Source organism: Macadamia integrifolia, chromosome 2 (assembly GCF_013358625.1).
Source record: "Macadamia integrifolia cultivar HAES 741 chromosome 2, SCU_Mint_v3, whole genome shotgun sequence".
In the NCBI taxonomy this organism is placed as follows: domain Eukaryota; kingdom Viridiplantae; phylum Streptophyta; class Magnoliopsida; order Proteales; family Proteaceae; genus Macadamia; species Macadamia integrifolia.
In genome coordinates this window covers 26,418,512-26,428,681 of record NC_056558.1, presented here as the reverse complement: position 1 = coordinate 26,428,681, position 10,170 = coordinate 26,418,512, and the positions used below count along the sequence as shown (strand labels likewise).

General features: G+C 42.9%; 1 protein-coding gene, 1 long non-coding RNA gene and 1 pseudogene across 2 annotated transcripts; 1 reads left to right on the top strand and 2 right to left on the bottom strand.

The window, feature by feature from the left end:
• Positions 1–107: 107 nt before the first annotated feature.
• Positions 108–3,267, bottom strand: LOC122091842 (pentatricopeptide repeat-containing protein At3g49710). Its single transcript, XM_042662016.1, has one exon. The coding sequence runs from the start codon at positions 3,078–3,080 to the stop codon at positions 921–923; it is 2,160 nt and encodes a 719-aa protein (XP_042517950.1). The 5' UTR covers positions 3,081–3,267; the 3' UTR covers positions 108–920.
• Positions 3,268–3,677: 410 nt separating this feature from the next.
• Positions 3,678–9,384, top strand: LOC122064677 (annotated as a pseudogene).
• On the bottom strand, positions 6,845–8,800 carry LOC122091846. The gene is made up of 2 exons (XR_006144043.1): positions 8,279–8,800; positions 6,845–8,189 (listed from the first exon to the last, which is right to left on the bottom strand). It is a non-coding gene; the product is annotated as an uncharacterized LOC122091846 (long non-coding RNA).
• Positions 9,385–10,170: the final 786 nt, after the last annotated feature.

Sequence of the window (10,170 nt, the reverse complement as noted above, 5' to 3'; positions counted from 1 at the left end):
GTTTACTCGAAAAATATGCAGCTTTTGATAATGATAAAATCACTTTCAAATTATTTTGAAAACTCTTTATCCATACATTAAATGACTTCTGAAAATAAGACAAGAGACAATCAAAAATACGTTGCTTCTCACTTCACCATTTGGTGACAAAATGCACCGAAAAACAAATAGTATTATAGTTTCTATCAAGTATCCCTGGCTTCACAAATCCAGTTCCACAATAAGAAAACCATTTCGGTCCATCTGTCAATCGTGTGCTCTAGCATGACAAAGCTTTCTGTCCGAGTCTAGAAAAAACGACCTCTAATCAAGGTTTATTTCCTTAAGCAAGTTGGTATCAATTTCCTCGCCCCCACATCAAATATTGCAACATTCCCTGCAAATGGGATAAGACAGAAACCAGTTGTACAGTTTCTTTTTCAAAAAAATTTCCCCCAACTTTCTTCTGTGATGAATGTCCTCTCAGATTTGTTCATCGCTCAAAGAGGAGAAACCTAGAATTCTGATTGAACGACTTCACAAGCCTATATGGTTCAATAAATTGTTTTTTCATAGCTGTTGAGGCAGGGAAAGCTCGCTTCTGTATTTGGATCCGAAACCAAAACAAGTTAAGCTATCCCTCGGGAAAGAAACCAACCATGATCTCAGATACGAATGGACTAAGACGATGAAGCATCTCTGAACACTCCTTCCATTTGGCCGGTCAACTTCTCCAGCTCCATGGTGAGAGCCTGCAGATGCTGACTACATAGATCAAGGGTAAGTGGCGACATTCAGTTGGCTAGTTGATGGAAAAGTTGTAACCTGCCGGTCATGTCTTAAGCCAAAATGCTTTGCCTCAATAGTAATGAGTCGGCTAAGCCTGAGTGTGCCTCCTCTCAATGCAGAAAAGATGCATGTCGTTAAAGAAACTTCCATGGTCACCAATAGTCTCCACATGAACAAGTCCCTTCCTTGAAGCAGTGAAATCTGTGTGCATCCCTAACAGTAATGTCCCTCCCAACAATGACAGAAATGAATTTGATTGCATTATGGCAATCCCCGCATATCCTGAGGTTCTTAACCACCAGGATTGGTTCCCCATCTTGAGTGCTTATCAACCCAAATGCAATGGCAAGCTTCTCGCTGTGGTGCCCTAACATCACTTCTTTCTCGTCTTCCCCCGTACCATCATCCTTAACTAAAGCCCATCTCACATCCGGCACATACCCAGCTTGTTTCATCTTCTTTGTCATCTCGTCCAAGAAACTATATATTTCCTTTATCATGGGGTGTGAACTATCTTCAGCAACAAATACATGGATCCTCTTTTTCACCTCAATCCAACTACAGCCTGGTTTCTTCTTCACTCTTCTCTCTCTCATCATTTTTCTAACCATTGCAAACTCCTCCCATCTACCAGCACTGGCATACATATTTGAAAGAATGACGTAGGGAGCAGCATTGGAAGGTTCCAGCTGTAGAAACTCTCTGGCGGCTTTAGCTCCAAGCTCAATGTTCCCATGAGTCCTACAGGCACCAAGCAATGCTGCCCAACCAACTGAACCAGGGTCGAATGGCATAATCTCAATCAGCTTCTCAGCTTCATTCAATTTGCCAGCTCGGCCCAAGAGATCAATCATACATGAATAGTGTTCTGCATGTGGTTCTATCCCAAATTTCTCATTCATCAAATTGAAATAGCTCCAACCTTCCTCCACCTTTCCAGTGTGTGCACATGCGGAGAGGACAGAAATGAAGGTGATGCTTGTAGGTTCAATATCCAGTTCAAGCATTTTTTGGAACAGAAGTATTGATTCAGTTCCAAGACCATGCTGTGCATAACCTGCTATCATTGAATTGAATGAGACCGTATTATGCTCTGGCATCCGCTTGAATAACCGTCTAGCATCATGCAGATTGCCACATTTTGAGTACATTGCAATTAGTGCATTGCTAATCGATATTCTATTTGTTGGAATGTCGGATTTTATCGCCAAAGAATGCAGTTGTTTCCCCTGTGATGGAGATGACAAGTTTGAGCATGCACTAATCACACAGACAAAACTGCAATCATCAGGGCGGTAGCCAAACTGTTGCATCTGCCGGAAGCAATCTAGAGCCTCTTCAGAGGATTCCTCATTTTGAGAAAAACCAGAAATCATGGTGTTCCAAAGAACCAAATCCGGTCCAGGGATCTCTTCGAATACTTTCTCAGCATCAGAAATGCCATTCCCACATTTAGAATACAAATCAATCAAACCACTCCCAACATGGGAATTCTGGTGAAATCCGGTTTTAATCAACTGGGCATGAAACTGAAGCCCGCCAGATAGATCCTCCAAGCACGTAAAGGCAGTCATAACACTGGCCAACGTATATATGTCTACTCTCAAACCCCTGCGAGTCATTTCCTGAAACAATTCCAGAGCCTTAGATCCTTCCCTGTGTTGCCCATATGCGACAATCATAGTATTCCATGAAACCTCATCTTTAATTACACCCATTTCATAAAAAACTCGTTTGGCCTCATCTAAATAGCCATTCTTGCTGTAGTAAGTTACCAATGCATTGGTTACGGAAACAAAGGAATTGAACCCACCAAAAACTGCTAAAGAATGAATTTGTTTAATTAAAGTAACGTCGTCACAACAAGCTGTAATGGCAGCAGAGAGAGTAAACCCGTCCAAGTCGAGATCCATATCACGCATTTCAGTGAACAGCTGCAGTGCACGTGAGGTCTCTCCACAGTCGGCATAGGCAGAGATGAGAGTGTTGTAAGAGACGAGGTCAGGTTGGGGAATTTGATCGAACAACTGGCGGGCGAGGTGGGTTTGTGACTCTTTGGCATAAGCTGAGATTATGGCATTGAAAGAGAAGACATTTGGTTGAGGGGTTTGGTCAAAGGCCTTGCGTGCAGCGAAGAGGCAACCGCATTTGGAGTAGAGGATGATGAAGTGGTTGGAGAAGTAGGTGGAAGGAGGGATTTGAGATTTTATGTAGAGCGTTTGAAGTGATTTGCCCACGTACAGATCTCTCTCCGCAATGCAGCTCTTGAGGAGATGTCGAAAGCGGTGCAGGCTCCATGAGATTTGGTTCATCTAATTATCAGAGTCCGTCTGGACTGGTGTGTGTTAGTACTTACCTTATGCCCTTTATAGAGTCTCCACTTCAGCTCAGCCATAAACCATCACAGGACAGATCGAAGATACTGAAGATTCAAGAACCACAGGCGAAATTTAGCTGTAACCTCCTCCATGCAGCCAAAGAAATGGAATCTCCAAGGCTAGCAAAATACAAAAACCTAGGATGTCCCCTCCCCCATATGTTTCAAGTATTACACTTAAACCCCTCAAAGTTTGAAATTACAATCACACCCTATGCTGTTAACTCTGTTAGAAATTCATATTAAATGACCCATTTACCCCCTTCCCCTTTTTTATAAAACACTCTCTTGAGAGCCGATTGTGGGTTCATCAATTTGGAATTCTTGGAGCCATTGGAGGGAGAGGTGCCTGACTCCGATCTCTCCGATCACTTGAGCTGTTGGAACTTCCATGAAGACGATTGAGAATGAGGGAGAGGTGGAATAGAGACTCCAAGAGATACTGGAAGCAACTGGGACTGCTAATGCAGATAAGTCTGAAGAGAAAGCTGTGTGGCGTGAACTCCTAAGCCCTTCACCTGCTGTTCGTTGCATGATGATAACTGGGTTTGGAGTTCAATTTTTCCAGCAGATCACAGGTATAGGTGCAACTGTATATTACATCCCTACAATCTTGAAAGAAGCTAGAATTGAGGACAAAACCAAGCTTCTAGCTGCAACTGTTGCTGTTGGATTTACCAAGACTATTTTCATTTTGGTTGCCATTGTACTCATTGACAAAGTGGGGAGGAAACCACTATTATATGTGAGCACGATTGGGATGACTGTGTGTTTGTTTGGATCGATTGCACTAGAAAGGTGATATGATCGATTGCACTAAAATGGGTATGGGCGGACCATTCCTCCCAATATTGATCGTGTTGGGGATATGCAGAGTGACGCCCTTTTCATTCTTCTAGTTGAGAAGGATGCTACTTACATGAGACTGGCCGAAGATCGATTCTATAATCGGTTCCCATGCATCATTATTACGACGTGTTGAAGAAGAAGAATAGGAGAGCAAGACATGTGTTTAACGTGGTTCGGTTTTCAAACCTACGTCCACGACTGAAGATATGTTTTTCACTATATCAGAGAACCTAGGAATACAAGGTATTTAACAATGATTTGGATGGGATAATGGGGGAATATTCTTCTCCATTTATGGAATGATTGGGTGTAGTTTTATCACTCCTAGGTGTAATCTTATCACTGATACACTCATCTTTGTCATAATCAATTTGTGAATATTGCCTACCAATTGTGGCTCTAGCTAATATGGGACTGCCACCTTGATTCTTGCAATTATCCAAAGCTGGCTGATTCTTGGCATTATCCAAAACTGGCGAGTGATTTTCTCTCATACACCCCCACAAACTCAAGGGGGAGGGAGCCACCTTGAGGTTGGCCTTCAACACACTAAAGCGGAGTCGTGGCATGGGCTTAGTAAAAATATCGGCCACCTGATCTTTAGTAGATATGAAGCGTACATCTAGAGTTCCTTTTGCTACCATGTCCCGAACAAAGTGAAAGTCAATTTCGACGTGCTTCGTACGGGTGTGAAAAATTGGATTAGCCATTAGATATGTGGCCCCCACATTATCACACCACAAGGTTGGAGCACGTGGGAGGAATATGTGGACCTCTTTGAGAAGAGACTGGAGCCATGTAACTTCAGCGACCGTGTTAGCGATAGCTCGATATTCTGCCTCCGTGCTAGAGCGTGCAACTGTGGCTTGCTTGCGAGAGCTCCATGATATCAGATTTGTGCCATGAAAAATAGCAAATCCTCCAGTGGACTTACGATCATCAGGGCAACCAGCCCAATCAGCATCAGAGAAGGCAGAGAGATGCATTTGCGATTGCCGCTCAAACATAAGGCCATGCCCAGATGTGTCTTTCAGATATCGAAGAATGCGTTTCACAGCTGCCCAATGATCAGTAGCAGGGTAATGCATGAACTGGAAAAATTTATTTACAGCATATTGAATGTCCGGATGCGTAAGAGTTGCATATTGTAGAGCGCCAACAATACTACGATACAAGGTAGGATCATCCATGAGAGTTCCTGGAAGAGATAGCTTGCTATTGGTAGCAATAGGAGTAGAAACACCCTTACAATCAGCCATCTTGACTTTAGTTAAGAGATCAAGTACATATTGCTTTTGTGATAAAAGAAGCCCTTTCTACACTGGTTCAACTCTGATTCCAAGAAAATAATGCAAGGGTCCTAAATCCTTGATTGCAAAGGTTGCTGCAATAGTACCAACAAAATTGTTGAGGAAGGTTTCACAACTACCTGTCAAGATGATATCATCCACATAGATAAGGATATAAATAGTGATTCCGTTCCTGTGATAAATAAATAAAGAGGCGTCCGTTTTAGAACCAACAAAACCATTTTCCAGCATAAATGAACTTAGTTTGTCAAACCATGCACGGGGTCTAGTTTAAGGCCATACAAAGACTTGTGTAGTTTACAGACATGGCTAGAAAACTGTTGATCCGTGAAACCTGGAGGCTGAGACATAAAAACTTCCTCAGTCAGAATGCCATGAAGAAAGGCATTTTGAACGTCAAGTTGGCGTACAGACCATGATTTGGAGAGAGCAAGAGAGAGCACAAGCCGAACAGTGGTTGGCTTAACAACCGGACTAAACGTCCCATTATAGTCTAAGCCTTCCTGCTGATTATAGCCTTTGGCCACAAGGTGAGCCTTGTATTTGTCAAGCGTACCATCCGCTTTTCGTTTAAGACTAAACACCCATTTACACCCAACAATGTTCATGGAAGGAGTAGGTGGAACCAAAGTCCAAGTTCCAGTTTTTATAAGGGTCGTAAGTTCTTGATCCATAGCCTGTCGCCAAGGGAGAGACCGGTTTTCCACTATGAAGGAGGTGGGTTCAACCTGTTCATTGGGGGAGGTGGCTGCAACCAAGACCTTAGGTTGACGGGTACCATCTCGATTGCGAGTGATCATAGGGTGGTGATTCACAACTGGTGAGGGTGCAGGCAAGTTGGGATTGAGGGAAGTGGGAGTATTTAGGGCCATGGTGTGAGTGGCAAATGAGGAAGCAGGTGTCATGGAGTCATGAGGCACTAAAGATGGTTGTTCCATGGGTTGAGTGGGTGGGGAAGACACCTGCACTATGGTTTGAGTGGTGGTGGGTGTCACCCATTGAATAAGAGGTGGTGGCCCAAATATAGATGGTTGGGAGTTAGGTTCAGTCACATTGGCTTTAGTCACACCTTCCCGAAATGGAAATCGGGTTTCATCAAAGACAACATGATGAGATATAATGGTCCTGCTAGATGTTTTATCAAAACAAATATACCCCTTGTGTCTTGCACTATATCCCAAAAAAACATGAAGACTAGATCTGTAGTCTAACTTATGCCGATGAAATTGCCTTAGAAGGGGGTAACAAGAACACCCAAAAATTCATATGGTCATAAGTTGGGTGTGTGCCATGTAATCGAAATAAGGGAGAAACATTTCCAAGAATAGGTGTGGGTAACCGGTTTATTAAGAAGACTGCCGTAGTGAAGGCATGATGCCAGTATTGTTGTGGAACAGAAGCATGAGATAGCAAAGCCAAACCGGTCTCTACAATATGTCTGTGACGTTGCTTCGCAGATCCATTCTGCTCATGCGTGTGAGGGCTTGAGATATGAATGAACAATGCCACATTGGTCCAAAAAATGAGATACAGTCCGAAATTCTCCACCCCAATCACTATGAAACCTTTTAATTCTGCGATCAAATAGGTTCTCAACAAGAAGTTTAAACTTTTGAAAAATAGATAAAACTTCAGATTTTACTGTCAAGGGGTACAACCAAATATATTTGCTATAAGCATCCAAAAACATCACATAGTATCTATGACCATCAGTTGAGGGAATCAGAGACGGCCCCCAGACATCGGAGTACACCAGGTCAAGAGGACTAGTAGAAATGGAAGTGGACCGATCAAAAGGAAGTTTGTGCCCCTTGCCCTGCTGACATGCACTGCAGATAGAATAGTCTTTCTCTGTGGTAATGGGTAACCCAAAATTATGAATGATGTGACGAACAATCCGGAGAGCAGGATGCCCTAATCTATTATGCCATTGAGTGACAGAGACCCTTTCTCCTAAACGCGCCTGTGGAGACATTTATTAGTACTCTTATTCAGAACGAGCTGGTAAAGACCATCCTTAGTTCAGCCCTGGAGGAGGCATTTCCCCGAGCAGCGATCCTTCACCAAAAAGTAGTCAGCGTGGAACTCAAAAGCAACATTATTGTCACGAGTGAATTGAGAGACAGAAAGTAAGTTTAGAGTAATGGAAGGGACATGCAACATATTGTGTAGATGGAAATTTGAAATAGAAGAGGTGCCAATGTTCTCGATTTGCAAACCTGAGCCATTTCCGATTTGAACATGATCGGAACCATTATAAGGTTGTGAGAGATGAAGATTGTCTAGATCAGAGGTTATGTGGTTTGTAGCGCCAGAGTCTGGGTACCAAATATTATCATTGGTAGGGGGCATGTAAGTAGCCACATTAGCCATTGGTGGAGCGGAAGAACCAGTGGAGTAGGCATAGTTAAAGCGCTAGCGACAGTCAATGGCTGTGTGACCCATACGGGTGCAAATCTGACATTGATTATTAGGGCGATGTGGAGTAAAATAACTATGCCCTTGTGGTGCACCATTAGAATTCCCGTTTATGGGATGTTGCCTGTTATTGTTGGAGCAGCCATTAGAAGATCGGTTGCCACCAAACTGCCCACGAGAACGTCCACCGGAACATCCACCATAACGTCCATGAAAGTAGCCATTGCCACAGTTATTAGATTTGTTACCTTGGGTCTCAGTGGTAGCAACATAGGCAATAGGATAAGTGCCATCAAGATGCAATACATCATCTTTAAGACGCAACTCCTGTGTGAGAAGCATGCCGCGAAGATCATGGAACATAACAGGGATATCACGAGTTGAAATGGATGTGACAAACGCGGCATAATCAGAACCAAGTCCATTCAGAATATGGAGGCAGAGGTCTTCGTCCGAGACGGGACGTCCTGCAGCGACAAGCTGATCAGTAATAGTTTTGATTTTGAGTAAATACTCATGGATCGTGGAAGCACCAAGCTTAGTTTGCTGGAGTTACAATCGTAACTGCATGATACGAGCTATTGAAGTGGTTGAATAGAGCTGCTCAAGAGAGGTCCATATGGCGCGAGAGGAGTTGTAGCCAATGACTTGGGTGTGAACAGCTTCGGTGAGAAAGGCAAGAAGCCAACACATCAGTAGTTGGTCCTGGAGAACCCAACTAGTATATGCTGGGTTGGGAAGAAGCACAGGATCTGAGCCAGTAGCAGCGGCACCATTAGCTGTGGGTGGAGGATAGACAGAGGATCTGTTAATCAGTCCATACAAGTCATAACTTTTGAGGAGGGGAATAAGTTGAGATCGCCACAGCAAGTAGTTGGTATCACTTAGCTTAATCGAGATAAAGTTATTGAAAGAGGGGATGGGACTAGAAGGGGTGGGAGAAGAACTAGATCCCTGGGATGTATCTGAGACAGCACCGGTAGGTAAAGAACCTTGGTGCTCTGATGCCATGTTGAAGAAGAAGAATAAGAGAGCAAGACAAGTGTTTAACGTGGTTCGGTTTTCAAACCTACGTCCACGACTGAAGATATGTTTTTCACTATATCAGAGAACCTAGGAATACAAGGTATTTAACAATGATTTGGATGGGATAATGGAGGAATATTCTTCTCCATTTATGGAATGATTGGGTGTAGTTTTATCACTCCTAGGTGTAATCTTATCACTGATACACTCATCCTTGTCATAATCAATTTGTGAATATTGCCTACCAATTGTGGCTCTAGCTAATATGGGAATGCCACCTTGATTCTTGCAATTATCCAAAGCTGGCTGATTCTTGGCATTATCCAAAACTGGCGAGTGATTTTCTCTCATACAGCGAAAGGGCAGCCAAATGTGGCGACGAGGCTGTTTGTGAAGAAGCTTCCTGTACTTGCACTTGTGGATAGTGATCCGTATGGATTGAAGATTCTATCGGTTTATGAGTGTGGATCAAAGAACATGTCTTTCAATAGTGCAAATCTGATGACTCCTGATATCAAGTGGTTGGGGATCAGGCCAAGTGATCTGGACAAGTATAAGATACCAGAACAATGTAGGTTGCCCATGATTGAGCAGGATATTAAGACTGGTAAGGATTTCTATTGTTTGTTGGTTTGATAACCCTCGTTTCGTGAATGCTTCCTCAAATCAATGAGTTGCAGGGAAAGAGTGAAGATAGATTGGGTGTCGGTTTCCTCTCCATATAAGCTTAAGCAGGCATTTGCATGGCGACCGTTCCTAAAACAAGTAGTAGTGTAGTACAGGTGCCTTGACGGCTTCGAAGAGGGTGCCAGCGTCGGTAAAGAGCATCTAACGACCTCTTCTGATGTGCCCCGAGTAAATCCAACTTGAGACTCTGCTTTCTGTTCGAATGTGATAAGTTGGGGGCATTTTGGGGTTTTTTCAAAAAATTGTAATACACTTAACGTTTCCTCACTCATGATCAGGTTACGGTTGACAGAATCTAGAACATATAGGAGAGGGGAGTGTAATATCAAACTTCGTAGGGGAGGGTTCTGTAATACTTGAAACATACAGGGGAGGGGAGTGTAATTTCCTCTAAGATGTATTTACCAACTCAAGTGAAAAATGAATTATTTCATTTTTTTTTTTAGCTGTTAGCAAAGGTTGAAAGGGTTTAATTGCAACTTCGGTAGCACCCAAATTTTTTATATCATGTAAGATCTGATATTGATTCCTAGATGATCTTATATCGATGACTCGATACAAGGTAAAATGCTATAAAAAATCAAATTTTTAAATGAAGCCAAAGACAAATTCATCTGACTTAGAGTTCAGGATGTTCTTATTGATGTTTTGAAAGAATTGCTCAGATCAGGGATAGACCAACTGAAATATGACAAATATGCTAGTGAATTCCCTCCCCCCCCCCCCCCCCCCCCC